Here is a 19,477-nt window from a genome sequence, read left to right on the forward strand (position 1 = left end):
TGGTCAAACTAGTTATGGGTATAGTTCATATGGACATTGGTATAGAATTGTTTGTAGCCATAGATCCTGGGGATGTGGGTATGGCCTACAAACTATTTATGGTCATAGATCTTGTAGATGTAGGTGTGGCCTGAGAACTATTCGTGGCCATAGATCTTGTGGATATAGGTATGGCCTGAGAACTAGGCATAATGGTCGAAGCATTGGTCGAACTTGCAACGACCGCACCTGATCCTTGTGGAGGATTCTGTCCTCCTAGATCATTGGCAACATTAGCCATTTTTCTGTTATATTTTCTCTTAGGTATTGGTTGTGAACTGTTGGTAGTTTTACCACTCCTAAGCTTTATACAACGCCTTGGTATATTCTTAACTAAAAAGGACAATAGATTATAAATGAAACTTATGAACTTTTAAACTTTCGACACTAGTCCCACTGGGCGTGCCAATTTGCTTACCAGTAATTTCTGAAAAACAACCGCTAGTCCTCTAAATTGGGTGATTTGGTAACTTACAAGATCGACTAGATTGATCCTAGGACATGTGTCTCAAAGCTTTAGTTTTCTCTAAGTTCATTTTATAAGTGATCATATTTTTTATTTATGAATAAGAAAAAGATTCATTTGTAAAAGAAACTAAGTATTGTCTAAGTATTAAGAATAAACCTTCGACTATAAAAGATTGAGTGAATTGTAAAGGTTGAATCTTAAAAGGTTTGTAGATATTGTAAAGTGTAAGAAAGTAAAAGTTTTGACAAAAATATAAAAAGGCCTGACTGAAAATAAAGGAAAGTAAATGGCGAAAGACTGAAATTAATGAAACTATAAATGACTTTAGAGTAAAGAAAACAATGGTGTTTTCATACATACATGATAAACAAACTCTTTTCTCTCGCGCCGGTACTTCGAGTATTTGAGTGATTTTTGTATACAATGTGAAAAACACACCAATCTTAAAACCTAAGATTCCTATTTATGATTCAACCCTAACGGTCTCTACACAGATGAGTGCCACGTTCGATATTTCAAACGAAAGGATCTTCTAATGATACCACGTGTTCTTCTGACGAACAAACGCAAGTTTAAATTTCAAACCCTTCCCGCTCGAAGCCTTTTTGAAACCTTACAACGTTGCTGTTGAAGCAAACTTCTTCATAAAAGATATTCCAATTACGCACTTGAAGCTGTATTTTACTTCAACATATTAAGTCTTCATAAGGTAAATCCAAAAAAGAAATAGCTTCTATAAAGCCTTCTAGCTATTTTATCTAGAATATAACATTCTTAAACTTTCTTCAATAAATGGTCGAAATTCCCAGCTAACAGTAAGTTAAAATAAGTCAATGCAAACAAATTTTTAATCTATTGGTCTTTTAGTTAGTTAGTCTATTGCTTATTTATATATTTTTAAAACTAAAGACATTTACGTAGACTAACAAACTAATTAAACCTTTGAAAATGTCAGACTCAGAACTAAAAATAAATCTATGACAAGTTACATATCAGACTTAAGTTTCAATTATTTTGACAGGTCAGCTTATACTTGGCAAAGCCTAAGTCGGCCCGGCCTATTTCCACCAGAATTGCAAGACATATTTTAGTGTCTATTCTTATTCATTCCCTTCATTTTCATCAATTAACAAACGCATACTTTATTACCCATTTTCATTTTGCACTTAACCCTTCTTCGTGCCCTTCTCTCACTCTCGTTCACAACGCAATCTTTCTCCAACCCTTGGATCTCAACGTTCAGGTAACCGCTTCTCCCCCCTTTCAACTCTCATATGTAAAAAAACACCACCTTCCACAAATGATCCTCTCTTTTTCTGATCGGTTATTTTCCCTTATCAGGTTTAACTTGGTTGGGGTTTTGGTTCACGAGTTGAATCGGTAACTTTCTCAGATTAACTCGGTTACCGAATCACCTCTAAATCTTCTAGGTTTTAGTTGTTTCTTTTGCACGTTCATATAAATGTTTCGATATTTTAGAGCTTAATTACTTCGTGTATAATATATGTTAAGAGTTTGTTGTTTTAATTGAATTAATTTATTGTGTTTAGGTAATTAGGTTTATGCATGATTGGAGGTGAAGCTGTGATTATATAGTTCAAAATGGGGTTTGATAATGAGTGCATAATCAATATTCAATCTCTTGCTGGAGAGTATTTTTGTCCTGTTTGTCGTCTTCTCGTGTTTCCGAATGAAGCTTTGCAGTCACAATGCACTCATTTATATTGCAAGCCATGTTTGACGTATGTTGTGAGTACTACCAGGGCTTGTCCTTATGATGGTTATTTGGTGACCGAGGCTGATTCCAAGGTTACTTTCTTACATTTTCGTTTAAATGTACTTATGAGCAATGTGAAGTATTTCGTTGGTTATGAATTTGTATTTTGGTTGTTTTAATTGCAGCCTTTGGTAGAGACGAATAAGGCACTTGCTGAAACTATTGGGAAAATAGCAGTTCATTGCTTGTATCATAGGAGTGGGTGCTCATGGCAAGGAACTTTGTCTGAGTGTACATCTCATTGTTCTGGATGTACTTTTGGCAACTCTCCTGTTGTTTGCAACAGGTGTGGGATTCAAATAGTGCACAGTCAAGTTCAAGAACATGCACAAACTTGTTCTGTAAGTTTTGTGTATATATGCATATATATGTTTTTTTTCCATCTATTATTGGCAGGCTGGTTCTTATGCCTGTTAATTGGCAGGGTGTGCAAGGTCAGGTACAGCAGGGGGGCGTTGCTCAGGATCCTTCAGCTACCAGTGCTTTTGCTGTTGCATCCACTGATCAAAACCAGGTTGCGGCTCCAGTTGCAGCAACAGCTTCACAACCAGTGACTTCTCAATCAGTGGTTGCAACTAGTGCAGCTGGACATGTTTCAAATCAGCTACCCAACCCGGCATCTCAAACCCAAGCTTTAGGCCAAGCGGCTGTGCAGCCAACAGCAGAGCAATGGTATCAGCAGCAACAGTATCAACAATATTACCAGCAATACCCTGGACAAGATCCATACCAACAGCAGTATCAGCAGTATTACCCTTATCAACAGTCTGCTGTTCCACAATACCAACAGGCCTATGTCCAACCTCAGCCACAGACACAGCCTCAGCCCCAGTCGCAGCCTCAAGCACAGCCTCAGGCTCAAGGAATGTCTCAACCAGTTTCACATGTGCAGACTCCTGCAGCCCCACAATCTCAGAATCATATGCAAGTTCACCAACAACCTCAGCAGCTTCAACCTGCTGTACAGCCTCATGGGCAGACGGGTCACCCACCTGGCCACGGTCAAGCCTTCCCTCAGCCTCAGTCTTATCCATACTCCCAAGTTCAGCCTCATTCTGGGCAACCCCAACAAAATATGCAAATCCCTCCATATCAGCAACCTCATCCTCAAATGCAGCATCCACAACCTCAAAATCAGCAACCAGTTCAGAAGAATCCTGTTCCTCAACCTCAAGTTCATCCACAAATGCAATCTAATGCTCCAGTTCAACATCCTTCTCAGCCTCAGATGCAATCTCACCTTCCCATGCCTCCTAATGTACAAGCTCAAGGGCAAAATACAATGTCACACGCAGTTACAGGTCATCACTCTTATCCCCAACCTATGCCTCATCAGAATATGCCAGTGGGAGCCCCTCAGTCTAACATGCACTTGAATCCTCAAAGTGGGCAGCTCCAGGGCCAGCATCCTGTCCAGATGCAGAATCAGTTTCCTCAGCAAACTCCAATGATGCGCCCAAACCAGTCTCATGCTATGTATCCTAACCAGCAGTTAGCTTTGTTGCCTTCATCTGTTCAAGGTCAAAGCACCCCTCCTCTGCAACCACAGCCAGGATACACTCCTAATCAACAAACTGGACAAACCAACCAACGTCCTATTTTGCAACCGGTTCAACAAATATTACCTCAGCAACCATTTGCACAACACCAGACCCCCATGCCATCTCATCTTCGACCCCAAGGTCCAGTACATTCATTTCCCAAGCATGCTTATCCCCAGTCCAAGGGTAATACTACACTATCTCAAAATGCCGTTGGAAGGCCTTCAATTCCCAATCATGCAGGACATGTACAGCCATTTGTACACTCTGCCAATACATTTCCTGTTAGACCAGGGAATCAGAATATGTTGGTCGGGACCAATAATCAAGTGCAGTCAAGGGCCCCAGAACCAATTGAAAGACAAGGTGATGTCACAGAGCAACAGACTGAGTCTGCCTCTGGGAAAATTGGAAAAAATGAGTTGAAATCTGAAAAAGAAACAAGTTTGAAATCCACTGAGGTTGGGAGTAAGCAAAATAGTGAAGATCCACACTCTGTGAAGACTTTAGGCCCAAATGCTAATGCATTAGAAAATGGTGATACATTGAATAAAAATGTTGGAAAGGGCGAGGCTTCTGAAAGCACAGAGGTTCAACATAATAGTAATGAGCATTCTGTTGTACAAGGCAATGAAATTCAAGGTGGACCTCCCCTGAAGACAGAGACGAAACTCTCTGAATCGGAAACTGATAAACTGCACAGTGATGATATTAATACTCCAAGACCTCCTTCTGGTGCTGACAATCCTGCACCAGCTGTCTCTCAGACCAATGGTGTTCATGGACCTGGCATTGGTGAATATAGAGGGATGCAGTCTGGGGGCTTAGTTCAGCCATCTCATCCAGGTTCTTTCCAGCAGAGGTCTTCTGCAATTTTGATGCCACATCCAACAGGTCCAAATCAGCCTCTTTCTGCAGCAAACTCTTCAACTCTTCTCAGGAATCATGGAACTGCACCTGCACTTCATTCAGGACAGGCTTTAAACTCCATGGATAATTTTCAGCCAACCATGTTTAAGCAACCACATGGTTCTGATGTTCAGTTTAATATTCCAGGCCGCAGCTTTCAACATCAGCCTCACGGACCTCCAGCAGGACCATATAACCAAGTTCATGAACCACCCTTCCATCCTGGAGCTTCCAATTTGTCTCGAAGTGGAGGACCACAGTTTGGTGCCCCACCACATGGAGATATGCACGGTGGAATGACAGCCAACTTTCCCCCACATGCTCCTGAAGGTTTTGGTGTGCAGGATGAAAGGTTCAAATCTTTCCAAATTCCTAGTCAACCAAATATTGACCGGAGAGAGTTTGAAGATGATCTCAAGAAATTCCCTAGGCATCCTTTTGATGCTGAACCAGGTTCTAAATATGGGAATCATTCATTAGGTCTACATGAAGCTGGAAAGAGACCAATTGTCTTTCATGATGATGCCATCAAGAAGCCAGCTTCAACTCTTCATCCTGGTCATCTTGGACCAGGTCCTGGATATGGGATGCATCCTATGGATGGTATGGCTCCAAGAAGCCCCGGTAGTGAATACACGGATATGCCTTCCCGTAGATTTGGACCCCTCTCTGGTGGTCTTATTAGCAAGTCAGGTATAGATGATTTTGAAGGCAGAAATGCAAGTCGATTTGGTGATTCAGTTGGCAATGCATTCCGTGATGGTCGGTTTCCTCACCCCCCTAGCCATTTGCATAGAGATGAGTTTGACGGTTTTGGTAATTTTCGAATGGGCGAACATCCAAGGAGGGGTAATTTCACTGGTCAGGACGAATTTGCTGGCCATTTCCAAAGGGGTGAACATTTAGGTCCACATAAATTTCCTAGACATTTGCGGCTGGAGGAGCGTATTGGTTTTGGTGATCATCCCGGTCATATGCGAGCCTTTGAACTTAGTGGTTCTCGGAGTTTTGAATCTTTTACCCAAGGCAGCAGGCCAGGCCATCCACAGCTTGGTGAACCTGGGTTTAGGAGCAGCTTTTCCCTCACAGGATTTAACAAAGATGCTGGATTTTTAACTGTTAAGTTTTGATTATTAACATTCTTTTTTGTGTTTGCTATTCTTATCATTTGGGTTATAATCAGAGTCATTGAAGACGAGTTTTGATAGAATCTGGAAGTTTTTGGGGAATATTGTGATTGTTGTTTTTATGTGAATCGAAACAAGGTAATCAAAATTGATTTGTGTCTATTACTTTTTGTGCTTTTTAGGGAGATACCCGGCCGTTTGATAATCCGAGAAGAAGAAAGGCTATAAGTACGGGGTGGTGCCGGATATGTAAAATTGACTGTGAAACAGTTGAAGGTTTGGAATTGCATTCTCAAACAAGGGAGCATCAGAAGATGGCCATGGATGTAGTTAAAGCAATCAAACAAAATGCGAAGAAACATAAATTGTAGGTTCTTTTGTTGTTGGTGTCATTAATGTTGTTTCATGCTTCATGAAAAATTTAAGTTTTCCTATGAAAGATAAACCTTTGGTTATTATTTTCTAGAATACCCAGTGAACAATCCTCAGTTGAAGATGGAAATAAAACACGGGCTACTGGTTTTGAGGGTCATGGAAATAAGCATTAAATGGCTGTGGTTTGCAGTAACTATGGTATGCTCTTATCCTGTTTTGTCAAAAGAAGTTGACGTGGTACTATTGCATGTAGCAATACTTATCTTTCGACCACCTTTTCTTTTTTCAATGTTATTTATGCTGTTCACGTCATTTCAGGTTGCAGCTATCATGTTAAATGGAGATGCTTTTTGGATCTGAAGTCCTGTGGCAGTTAAGTTTGTTGGTTTTTGAATTTGAAATCCATACTTCATAACTAGAGTAGTTGTCCCAACCTTGGTGCTATTTAGCAGTTTGTCATTTTATTCTGCTTATGTTACTTACATGCAATTGGTAAGTGCAGTTTTTTTGGATTGCTATATTTTGATTTTTGGTAGAAGTGTCCTTTTGATGACTGTGCATTGATGGTAACTGAATATCCTGTATTGAATTTTCAACATTCCCTGCTGTTATCTCTAGCCATCTTATCTTATAGAAAGGGGTTCTTCTCTTTCAGCGTCTATGAATATTTGTCTTGAAACATGATTTTGGTTTTACCGTTCTATACAGAGGGGACAAAATTGTCATTGCAAATTCACCATAAAGAGATACAATTTTCATTTGTCCTCTAATTTAACCATGAATTGCATTTTAAAAGTTAGTTTATATGTAGTTTTAAATTTTAAGAAAATTAAGAGTTCTCTCTATTTAAAGTTGTATTTCCTCAACACCCACATCCTAAGAGTAGCAAGTAATAGTTAGATGTTGGATTCAATGATGTCAAAAGTGCACTGAAGGTGCTCAGGCAAGCTGATTGGAATTCGCTTGCCTTGTTTTCAGGCAACACCCTTTTCAGGAACTTGCGTGTGCTTCCCTAGCAAACTTGTAGGTTAATAGTTGCTGGCGATCCATATTGCTTGTTGAAATTAGGGTTTGACACGAATCTTGGTTAGAATCATGATAAGTGTGCAGGAATTGTTCAACATTGATTCTAATGGTTCTTATAGCAGAAAAAATAGTAAATTGGATCATAACTGACCTGATTATGGAACATATTAATTTTTATTAGGAAAGAAGTGAACATGTTCATTAGAAAAAATGGAAGAGTTATGCGAAGTATTAATTTGGGTGAGAATGATACAGATTTTTGAATAAAAGAAAACAAAACATATTGTGTTAATCACATCAAATTAATGTTGTTAAATCAAAACATGAATTGTATTTGATAAACCAACCAAGGAATTATTTTTTAAAGAGAGGTACACCATTAAGAAAATTAAACTTAGAAAACTAATAATGAAGATATGTACATTGTTCTGCCATGAATTTATAGGCTGCCACATCTTTACTTGATTACCAATCTATTTATAACCCTTAATACTCCCTCCATCCCAACTTTTTAACAGTCACTTTGGTAATTTTGCACAAATAAAAAAATGTAGTTAATTTTGTATGAGAGAAATTATAAGTAACTTTACAAAATTATCCTTCAGTATTGGTAGGGAAAGAGAAACTAATAGAATTGAAACAAGAGCGAACAATACATAGTAAGTGGTATAATAGGAAAAGAAACATTAATGTATCCTGGATATTGCAAAAATACTTATAATTGGGGCAGTGGCCAACCCCAAAAATGCTACAGTGGGATAGCGGAATGACCACAATTTTAGAAATTTTATACAATTTATATACTTTTGCTCTTTCCTCCATATTAGGTGTCATATTGGCAAAAGAAAAATTTCCCAACATAATTGTCACTTATATTTTTAATATAATATTAATTATATTAATTATTTGATTCTAATTCTATCCCAAATCAATACTACTTGAATTATTCCAAGTTAATCATAGGACAGAGGAAGTAATTTATACTATTCCATCCATTCCATATCTCTTGATATTTTATTTATTCAATTTTGTTTTAAAACTATTGATGTTTTAAAGTTCCAATGTCTAATTATTAGTTTTTCCAACTATATATACCCTTAGTTGCAGATAGAATTTAGAAAAGAATAATGCAGTTAATGCGTATTAGAGAATAGAATAAGTATATTCTAGGAAATTGCATGCCAATTAATGTTTTCTCAATCTATGCACCTCAACCTTAAACGTCAATATTTAGTTGACGGAGTATATGCAACTCAACCTTAAACGTCGATATTTAGTTGACGGAGTATATATACATAAAAACTCAACAACTAGCCGCCAGTTACCAGAGAGATGGTGAAAAATGGAAGCAGAGTGAGGGAGAAGAATCCCAAATGCTGGTGTGGTGTTTTTTAATTCGAAATATATTCTAGATATATCTAGTAATAGGAGATTAAACTTTTGTAGCTTATCATTATTTGTCTTTTGTTCTTCATTTTCATGATGATTGCAAAACTTTAGGCATGGTATCAAATCACTTGATTTTAGTCGCGCAAAATAAGAGTTTCCCCTTTACAATAAGAGTTGCTACTCTATTCACAAAATTAATATTTAAAGATACTCCCCTGTACCAAATATGGCTATTTAAAGAATCGCCAATAGGCGTAACAGCCATATAGCAAACTAACCAGCTAAACAGCTACATAACAAGCTAACCAACTAGTTAACTAATTCTTCTAATCTATATCCTAACAATTCCTAGCTCAGACTCAGAGATTTATATTTTAAACCACTTTTGGTTTAGAATTATAAGTTAACGACTTCCTGACTGTAGGGGGTGTAAAGGAATGAGTTGGGACAAATATTGTCTGTTTCTCTCTGGCCTAAATTTTATTTGGGCCACAAATGTAACTTGAATCCAACCCTAGGGACTAAAGTAAATCTTTTTATGTGCAAGTCTAATTAAGACCAGGTAGAAGGTGTGGTTTGGTCTTCTCGAAGTACACAATAAAATGATAAAATAATCATATATTTATGGATAAAAGAAGAAAACTTCATGCAATTATTAAATATACCATGTACTTGACCAGTACACAATAAAATGATTAAAAAAAATCGTATATTTATAAATAAAAAAAGAAAACTTCATGCAATTATGAAATATACCATGTACTTGACCCTAAATAGGTTTTTAGGTCACAAACACCCCTTGATTTTTCATATTCCAAACAGTTGGTGATATTAATTAGGGATTTATTTGGTTTTAGGTATATCTACTCATAAAATGAATTCATTTATCATGCTATCAATTTAGGAATGAAGGGAGTATCAGAAAGAATAACAAAAATGATGGCATTTGTATCATTGGTCGACGTCATGTAACTCCAATGTAGTTTTACTTTATGTTGGTTCTGAACTGTTGAGCGTTCTAGGCTTTTGATCATGTAAATATAATTGACAACACGGCAGATAGATTTACAAAAATTTAAAAAGCATAAATGACTTGATCGGAGATTGAAATTTGACATTTAGGGTGGATGGGTAGAAGTATAGACTTATTGTTTATGTTATGATATACTCGGGGAATTGAGTCTAGGTTTACTTAAATTTATTGGAAACCTTTTCTAATTGTTGAAAGGGATGCCATCATTTTGCTGATATACATCTAAGATTATTCAACTATAGTGCAAGTGACCTAGTCTATATTTGGATTCAAATAATATGAAGTGGTGATAGTGTCTAGTGGCGATAATTTAAAAGTGTTGTCTTTCTAATTTAGGGGTTGTTGGATTTTTTTTGTATTCCTAGAACCGCTTCCTAGTTAAAGATTATATCATCTTTCTATCACAATGTTGGGAGCTTTCTTGAAGTGGTGAGATAGACTTCTTGATTGGCAATTCTGGGTCTCAATCTCTACCTTGTCAATGTGTTTAAATCAGGTTCGTGATTTTCGATCCTAATAATTTATGCTAAAAAGTTCCGTATTAACTAAAATAACCGTGTTTCTCTCATGTTTATTGATTCTTTTTCTTCTGCGGTATATAATTTTCTTAAAGATACTAATATCATGATCAAGTAGAATAGATAACCTTATGTTGCACTCATTTTGAGAGTATGAACCTCAATGATCATTTAGTTCTTTTGAACTTAATTTTAGGAATAACCCCATTTCAATCCAACCCCTTTGAAGAAAGCGCTTCAATTGATGTTCAGTGAGAGATATTAACATTCTAAATTGCTGAGTACAGTGTCTCTTTTGTGGCAGGATGTAGCTTTTAGGACTACAACATGAAAATATAGTTAGATTTCTGTAGGAATATGAAACTTTATTGAAGGATCACATAACTTGGAACTAAATGTTGGGAAACAATTAACAAATGAATATTTTAGAGTTTTAGACGCGCTTGAATTGTTACGATCTTAAACTATAGGAATAGCTGACTTTAAATTGACTGATGGAAGGAGAGCTACTTCTAGACACTAAGAAACACATGCTTGTCAGTGATACTTGCTGCAGTACATTTGAATTTCTAATTTTATTGTTACGTGAAATTAGTTGTTTTTTCATAACATTGAATAAGTGTGATTCTATCAACATTTATTGATACATGCTTGAAGAGAGACAATGCTATCAAACTAGTTTTTCCCATGATATTCAACATTTAGTTATACTAGTCAATTGAATCTGATGGATAAACTAGCAAAAATTTTTAGTTGTGATTGTGTGTATGTAGGGCCAGTATCCATTATTTATAAATTATAATTATTTGAAAATCATCTTTTCTAAAAATATTAATTCACGCCATTAAAAATAATGTTAAATAATTTTATAATAATAGTTAAAAATACTATTCTCCATAAGATAGGAAACAACCACTGAATTTCACTATTGGTAAAATTTCTTAGGGCTTATATACTTTTTTACAATGGAAAATTAAGTTTACACATTTACCACAACATGGCCCCTGAAATTTATAATATTTTATAAGTTATGTTCATTTGTTATAACAAATAATTTATGAAACTTAAAAAAAACTGTAGATTTTAGAAAATAGAAAGATTATTAATATAGCTGGGAAGGATAGGCTCGGTTACTATCAATTTTTTCTAATTAATCTCAATTATTTACAAATTACAAATGCTAACAACTGTAGTCAGGCTTCGGTTGTATTTGGAAGATATAACTAATATATCATTTTTAGGAATAAGAAAAGACTTGCATACACTGGATTATTGCAAGTGAAAAGAGATTTGAGCCTCTTAAACAAGTGATTAATCATCGTTAAACTTTGGTATCTTTATCTTTATGCTAAAAAAGATCTTGTGGATGGTGTGTAGAAAATTTGGATGATAAGTAAAAGTTGAGACACTTCCCATAGTCTTTTTACAATTTTAAGTTTGAACATGTTACTTTTAAGCAATAATGAATTAGATAACTAATAATTTTATCTTTTTTGCCAACCCACTGTCAATAAGTTTTTTCCGAGGTTGTGAATGTTTCAAAGTATTCTCACATCTTAGATTCTTTGAGTATGTTATGAAGCTAGTTCGAGCCCTCAATGAAATTTCTACTTCTTTTTCTATTAATGGGTTAGATTCCATACGAAATAAAAGAATTTAACTCAAGTTCTTTTCTCGGCATTTTAACTTAAATATTGTTGCAAACAAGCTTTTGATATTTATAAATCTAATAATTTTTAAAATTTACAACTTAGAACATCCTCTAGACTAATATATTTTTCCGGTTAGTGGCCTTTATAGTAAGCATCTCTGGAAATTTTCATGCATATTAAGTAAGTAATAATATTGCAAATATCTAGTATTTTGAAAATAAAACTATATTTAGGTTTTTTTCTTCAAATGAAGCTTACACTTAGGATTTGATTGGTAATGAGAAGAAATTGAAAAAGAGAAATAGGTGAGAGTGAGAGAAGAGTGAAGGTGGTGAGAAATATGGTAGATTTGAAGTATATTGATTGATTCAAGAGAAAGATGAAAGAAATAGAAGTGAAATAAATATGAATTGTTTTGAAAATACAATAATACCCTTATGTTACAATTTTTTAACAAAAATAATTTATATTTTAATTACTTTCGATCATTAAAGTTAATTTAATTAATTTTATATTATTAAATGATTTTAATTATTTCTATAAAATTATTTGTGGCAGAATTTCTAACATTTATGTATTTTATACTACGGATGTGCAATATTGAAAAACCATAATGTGTATGTTATGTTTTAAGTCTATGTCAATGAGGGTAATAGTGGAAAAGTGTAAAATATCACTTGCTGCTAGACATGGCAATAAAACCCAGACCCACGGGTATCCACCCGAACCCGCCCCGAAGTTGACGGGGAAAACCCGCTTTGACTGGGTTTGGGTTCGGGTTTGGGTTTTCCCCGATTAGAAAACATGGGGATGGGTCGGGTAATGGGGACACTAGTACCCACCCCGAACCCGTCCCCGAACACGTCCCCGAACCCGCCCCGTTTATTTCAATATGTACATTATTATTTATATTTCATAACTTATATTAATAAATATGTGGCTAATGTTTTAATAATTTGATTTGTAGTTATTATTTTAAATATTTGAAATATATGTATGAAATATTTTGAGATTGTTTTATTTTGTTATTTATAATGTAATTTAATTTTCGAAAAAGTAAATATTTTTATTAAAAAAATTGATTTTACGAAATACATTGTGGCGGGGCGGGGATACCCGAACCCAACCCGAACCCGTTAAGGACGGGTTTGGGTTTTAATTCCCCATCCCCGTTTGGGTTTGGGGCGGGTAACGGGGATTGATTGAGGATTCGGGTTTGGGTTTGGGGGAGGTAAAAACCGTCTCCGACCCGCCCCGTTGCCATGCCTACTTGCTGCTTTCTTCGCAACTTTCGAGAAGAAAAGGAAAAGTGGCTGGGACCACATGATTTAGCAATTAGCATCTCTTTTCTATTTCTTCTCTCTACCAATCAAGAGAAGTGAGTAATTTTTCATCAACTTCTCTCTCCTTAACTTCTGTCTTCACAAAATCACCCCCAACCAATCGAAGTGTTAAAAAGACTTATGTAGTATATTGTTGATGAGGACCTCATTAAAAGTTAATTACTACCAATGCATATTATTTTACAGCTCTCCCAACTCATGACCCTGCAAATTGTTTGAGTGGATTTTCTACCTATTTTTGCAGGTGAAAAAACATCATGCAGAGCCTTAATAGAATAATCTCCACATGGATCTTCGAGTAGGGGTGGAAGTTGACATCCATAGATCTATGTTACCTTTAGCATTAAAAGTATATAACAATTCCACTTATTAGATTGCATACATCTGACTTCCATAGATCTAAATTACCTTTAGCATATAAAGTATATAACAATTCCACTTATTAGATTGCATAGAGATTTTGAAGTTAAGTTTAATTTATTTAAGGAAGAACATTGAAGTCCATCACAAAAATAGTGGGTAAATTTTGAGTCTGTTTGTTTTAGCTCTAATTCTTTTTTTTTTTTTGAAAAATGATTTTTATAAAAATATTTTTTAAAATATTAAAAGTTTTTTTTTTAAAATTTGTTTTTCATTTTATAAATTGAAAGATTAATTTTGATATTTTATAACACAAACATATATTATTGAAAGATTAAACATTCATTAAGATTAATTTTAAAATTATATTTTTAAGATGCATTAAAAAATAATTTTTATGAAAATTTATTTGAAATAGTTTCTAATTTAAGTGAGTGTTTAAAATTTTTAAAAAAATATACTATAAATATAAATATGTAAGGTAATATATATTTTTAAAAATCAAACAAACTGGCTCTTTATATTTTGCATTTCCTCCTTTGATAAGAGTATACTTAAATAGACTATCCTTATTTTTATCATGATAAAAGTAGAGTTAAATAGACTATCCTTAATTTTATCATGAATTTGATGTTGACATTTTGAAATGTTAACATAATATTTTTTTTTGACAAAAAAATAATTAAAAGCTCTTTTTAGAACCTTTACGGACAACATGTATGGCATGACAACAAAATTTATTTTCCATCTAAATTGTCTTGAATTTATTGGGGTAATTTAGTTTAATTGGAGTGGGTGCTAACTTTTAAAAATGGGTGAGGAGTGGGTGGGTGTGTGAAAAATCTATTAGGCACTCACACCTGGCGGTCCATATAACCATTAATTTGAACATAATACCTTATAATCATAAAATTCAACATATTTTAATTGACAAAAAAAAAAAAAATTGTTTTGGCTTGGAGATTTGTGAGAAAATACAGATTTTTACAAGTAGCGTTTTCCATTTAATTTATGTGTTATTATTTTTTTGTTATAGTACCAACTTTATATTTTTTTTACATAAATTATGCATTTTTACTTTTTTTTTTTGAAATTTTCGGTATCAAATTTATGAGATTATACTAGATTTTCGAATATATGGTATAATTCAACTTTTTGGTTACTTTATAAATTGGGTACAAACACTTTGAGTTTTATTAGATTTTTTTTAAAATAGTCGGTAATGATGCATGTAACATACATGATATTTTAAAATTGTTGGTAAGGTTATAATTTTTGTTATCGAATATTCTAAACATTCAATATACAATATATGTAGGGTTTTAAAAATTCAGTAGGCCAATAATGTTTATTTTAACTTCTTTGATTTTTTTTTTTTGTTTAATGAGAAGAAGATGAAGAGATGACAAAATCTTACCATGATTAAGCGAGAGATCTATTTAGAGAGCTTGGAGATGGTGGAGATGATTGAAACAATTATTTACAAATCAGGGCGGGTAGGTTGGTTGGTCCAGAGATCATTATGATGAGTCAAATGATGTCGTTAATGACAATGTTGAGCTTGTGGTGGATCAGTTTAGATGTTATATGCTTGTTCATTATTTGTTGTCTCTATGAAATTATTTCAGGTTGTTTTCATTATTTTATATGCTTGTTTTGATTATTTGTTGAGACTTTAATTTAACATTGCATTACATGAAATTTAACATTACAAACGGTGTTAGGACAATCTTAATTCTATTAAATATTAATATAATCATAACATTACAATAATATTAATACTATCCAAATCATGTTGACTTCCTGACTTCTTTTTCTCAATACCTTATACGTCTCGCATATGCTATACTTTATATATCCCACATATATTGTTTTCCATGATTTTGCACCCCTAAATTTTTGTAGTTGCATGTCCTTAACACATTTAGTGGGAACACCTCTAATACAATTATTTTGTTGTTTGTCTTTTTGCTTTTATTTATTATTGTTTAGTGAGTTTCTTTCATGATTGCACATCTCTGAATCAAGTTCGGACCGCGTTTATTTGTTTTTAGCATTCATAAATCAATTGTTATATTTGGAATTTGATCATGATAGTTTAAGTTAATTGCCTAAGTAATGAAACAAGAACCATAGTTGATATCAATTCAAGTCATGTGGTAAGTGAAATCTCAAACTATTTTGAAAAACTTGAAAAATTGAGATTTCTTGCGTGTTATTTGAATCACTCACAATCCATGACTCAAATAAAGGTAAAATATGATAATTTTGATGTCTATTATTCAAATCACATATTACGTTTGATTCAAATCATGCAACTATGTAACTCGAATCACAATTTGTGCATGACTCGAATCACAAATTTCCATGTAGCCACTGACTTGTTTGATTCAAATCAGGCTTAACACATGATTTGAATTATGAAACTGTGTGACTCGAATCATGAAATGCTTTCTTTATGAGATCATGTTTCACTCTACTTAGTCTTTTGACTCAAATGATGAAATGCTTTTTACTCAAATCTAACTAACTTTTTTCATCCATTTTTGTGCTTAATCTCAAACACATATAAAGTCAACTCTGCATCATTTTTCATGTATGGATTTCATAATAAACATTGTGATTTCCTGTGAATTCAACACCCCGTCACTTTTGAAAAGTTCAAAACTCTCGCAATCAAATTTATTTCTTCTTCAATCTCTGTTTTGATTTCAGGTCTTGATAATGAAAGATTTGTAATTGATTGAGGGAGACACCGTCTTGAAACTAATCGTTCTTGAAGATTGGGTAAAGTTTTTTAGGGTTCTTGCAAGATTGATGTTCTTGTCATTGTTGTTGACAAATTTCAGTGAAAAGAAGAAAGTTTTTCTATCCAGATTACCTTAGTAGTGATTGTGTGGAAAACTACAAACAAGGTGGAATTATTCTCAAATATTTAGAAAATTCATCACTTAAGGAATCAGTAAGATCAGTGGGTGATTGCTACACACGAAGGCCTGGAACAAATTGGTGATACTGGAAGGTTCAAGAAGCATGAATCGAGTAAAGATTATACAGAAGAGTTTGACATTACACTGTATACAAGTCAAGATCCATATATGAGATTTTGTTTTTCTCAACATTATTAGGAATAAGTGATTGTATGAACTCTTGCAATATTTGTCAAAATAAAAAGGAAAAAAGCAGGTTCCAATGAGAAACCATTTAAGAGTGCAGTAGGCAAAGCGAGGAAGAACGCTGAAGCACTATAAATTGTGGCGTCTTCCCTCTCTCTCTCTCTCTCTCTCTCTCTCTCTCTCTCTCTCTCTCTCTCTCTCTCTCTCTCTCTAACTCTTGCATTTAATTTTCATAGGATATTGAATGCTTAGGATTTTCAATTCCTATAGTAGTTTATCGTTTACTCAATTGATAGTGATTTATTACGTAAGGTTAGGTATTGTTAGAATTTGTGCCCAATCGAGCTTAAGTGGTAATTAAATTCTAAGAAACTGTTGAGTTTGGAATTCGATGAAATTGAATTATTGTATAATCACGCCTTCTAAAGTATATAATTGGCATCAATTGAATACCTTTATGTATTATCATTAAATCATCTTTGATATTTGTGAAGTGACTAAGTGTTTACGTGATCAAGTTTCAACGAAAGTATAATTCTCATATTTTTGCTCTAAATCTTCTGCGCACAAATCTTAAAAACCTTTGATAATCCATTTTGGAAAATCGATTGAATTTTTGTTTTAAGTCTATTCACACTGGTTTCTTACTCCATATTCTCATCAACAATTGATATCAAAGTCTGGTCTTTTGATAAAGTCTAATTGACTTCAAATTTTTTGAGAATATGGAGGACGATAACGATCTACAGGGAGAATATAATAGAGGGTCAACTTTAAAGGTGGAAATTATACTTATTGGAAAACGAACATGTACGTACACTTACTATCAGTTGACAAAAATCTGTGGTGTGTCGTCACCGAGGGACCATATATCCATAAGGGTGCTGACAATGTTGTCAAACATCCAGAAGATTCGAATGATGATGAAACTAAAAAAGACTTCACAAGATTTGAAGGCAAGATCCATACTTATCTCTGCTTTAAGCGCTAAAGCATTCTATGCTATTTCACATCATACAAGTGTCAAAGGTATGTGGTATGCTCTCCAAACTCTTTATGAGGAAATACATGACGTCAAGGATTCTAAGGTCAATATGTTTATAGAGGAGTTCGAACTATTTCGGATTGAATCAGGAGAATCTTTGAATTCCATGCAAACAATATTCCTCCACTTAATCAACAAATTAAGCAACTTGGATAAAATATATTCTAACAAAGATTATGCGAACAATAATTTTTGTAGGATATTGAATGCTTAGGATTTTCAATTCTTAGAGTAGTTTATCGTTTACTCAATTGATAGAGATTTATTACGTAAGGTTAGGTTTTGTTAGAATTTGTGCCTAATCGAGCTTAAGTGGTAATTAAATTCTGAGAAACTGTTGAATTTGGAATTCGATGAAATTAAATTATAGTATAATCACGCCTTCTGATGTATATAATTGGTATCAATTGAACACCTTTATGTATCATCATTAAATCATCTTTGATATTTGTGAAGTGACTAAGTGTTTACATGATCAAGTTTCAACGATAGTATAATTCTCATATTTTTGCTCTAAATCTTCTGCGCGCAAATCTTGAAAACCTTGATAATCCATTTTGGATAATCGGTTGATTTTTTATTTTAAGTCTATTCACACTGGTATCTTACTCCATATTCTCATCAACAATTGATATCAAAGCCTGGTCTTTTGATAAATTCTAATTGACTCCAAATTTTTTGAGAATATGGCGGACGATGACGATCTAAAGGGAGCATATAATAGAGGGTCAGTTTTCAAAGGTGGAAATTATAATTATCGGAAAACGAACATGTACGTACACTTACTATCAATTGACAAAAATCGGTGGTGTGTCGTCACCGAGGGACCATATATCCATAAGGGTGCTGACAATGTTGTCAAACATCCAGAAGATTGGAATGATGATGAAACTAAAAAAGACTTCATAAGATTTGAAAGCGAGATCTGTAACACCCCGTTAATTCTTGTTTATTAATTTAATAATTTTTTTTAATTAAATTATTAGAATTAATAATTTTTGGGAATTATATGGAAAATGATGAGATATTGGCATTGGGTTTAGAGTGGTGAGTAGCAGAAGGGGAGGTGTTAACTAAGCAAGCCCATTATAATATTTATTTTATTTTTCATAAAATAAAGGGAATTGGGAAGAGAGGAAGTAGAAGCACAAGAGACAGAGTCTGAGAAAAGGAAGAACACGTGAAAGAGAGAAAAGCCAAAGGGAAAGAAGACCTTCGAAGATTCGACTCTGAGGTAAGGGGGGATTCTTCGGGTTAGTAATCCTTATGCGATTGTAGGTAGTAGGATTGATTAGGATTATTGTCTAGTTCAATCGTACGTGTCGGGTTTGTGAATTTGGTTAGGTTTTGATGAATTTGTATGAATTACATGATTCTGTTAATACTCATGATATATGCGCTTAATACTTGTATAAAATTTGTCTGAAATATGTGATGATGTGAAAATTGATGGTATTTGTGTGCTATGTTCGTATGTACCTGAAATTGGGGAAATGGGATAGGGTAAATGCTGTCAAAATGGTGAATTTGGCTGTGCAGGTACGTAGGAACCGGTTCCCATGTGGGACGAACTGGTTCCCCCTTATAAAAACAGAGAGGTATGGATTCTAGGTTGCTGGGAACCGGTTCCCAGATAGGGACAACCCGGTTCCCCATAGTAAAAACCTGAGGTGTGTTTTTGGAAGCAGCCAGGAACCGGTTCCCATGTGGGACGAACCGGGTTCTGCAGCATTTTTTCTGAAAATGTTTTATTCTTTA

The 19,477-nt window shown here is 34.2% G+C and overlaps 1 protein-coding gene across 6 annotated transcripts; it reads left to right on the forward strand.

Annotated features, from left to right (window-relative positions):
- Positions 1–1,602: 1,602 nt before the first annotated feature.
- LOC131601626 (uncharacterized) lies at positions 1,603–13,720 on the forward strand. 6 transcript variants are annotated; one of them, XR_009283747.1, is made up of 10 exons: positions 1,636–1,751; positions 1,850–1,888; positions 2,059–2,317; positions 2,411–2,626; positions 2,710–5,853; positions 6,045–6,229; positions 6,329–6,435; positions 6,556–6,609; positions 10,051–10,181; positions 13,443–13,720. XR_009283747.1 is itself a non-coding variant. In XM_058873492.1 (8 exons), exons 3-7 carry the CDS (start codon positions 2,111–2,113, stop codon positions 6,408–6,410), a joined length of 3,834 nt encoding a protein of 1,277 aa, XP_058729475.1. In that variant the 5' UTR covers positions 1,636–1,751; positions 1,850–1,888; positions 2,059–2,110; the 3' UTR covers positions 6,411–6,435; positions 6,556–6,891. The 6 variants fall into 6 exon arrangements, 4 of the variants coding, with proteins under 4 accessions (XP_058729476.1, XP_058729475.1, XP_058729477.1 ...); XR_009283748.1 differs by lacking the exon at positions 10,051–10,181 and having other exon boundaries at positions 13,443–13,719; XM_058873492.1 differs by lacking the exons at positions 10,051–10,181; positions 13,443–13,720 and having other exon boundaries at positions 6,556–6,891.
- Positions 13,721–19,477: the final 5,757 nt, after the last annotated feature.

Source organism: Vicia villosa, linkage group LG5 (genome assembly GCF_029867415.1).
Source record: "Vicia villosa cultivar HV-30 ecotype Madison, WI linkage group LG5, Vvil1.0, whole genome shotgun sequence".
NCBI classification, from domain to species: Eukaryota; Viridiplantae; Streptophyta; class Magnoliopsida; order Fabales; family Fabaceae; genus Vicia; species Vicia villosa.

Excerpts from the sequence above, each read along its gene's own strand:
- LOC131601626 (XM_058873493.1), top strand. The coding sequence starts at position 2,111 with ATGGGGTTTGATAATGAGTGCATAATCAATATTCAATCTCTTGCTGGA. Across the intron at positions 2,627-2,709 it reads AACATGCACAAACTTGTTCT|GGTGTGCAAGGTCAGGTACA; the intron begins GTAAGTTTTGTG and ends GTTAATTGGCAG. Across the intron at positions 5,854-6,044 it reads AAGATGCTGGATTTTTAACT|GGAGATACCCGGCCGTTTGA; the intron begins GTTAAGTTTTGA and ends TGTGCTTTTTAG.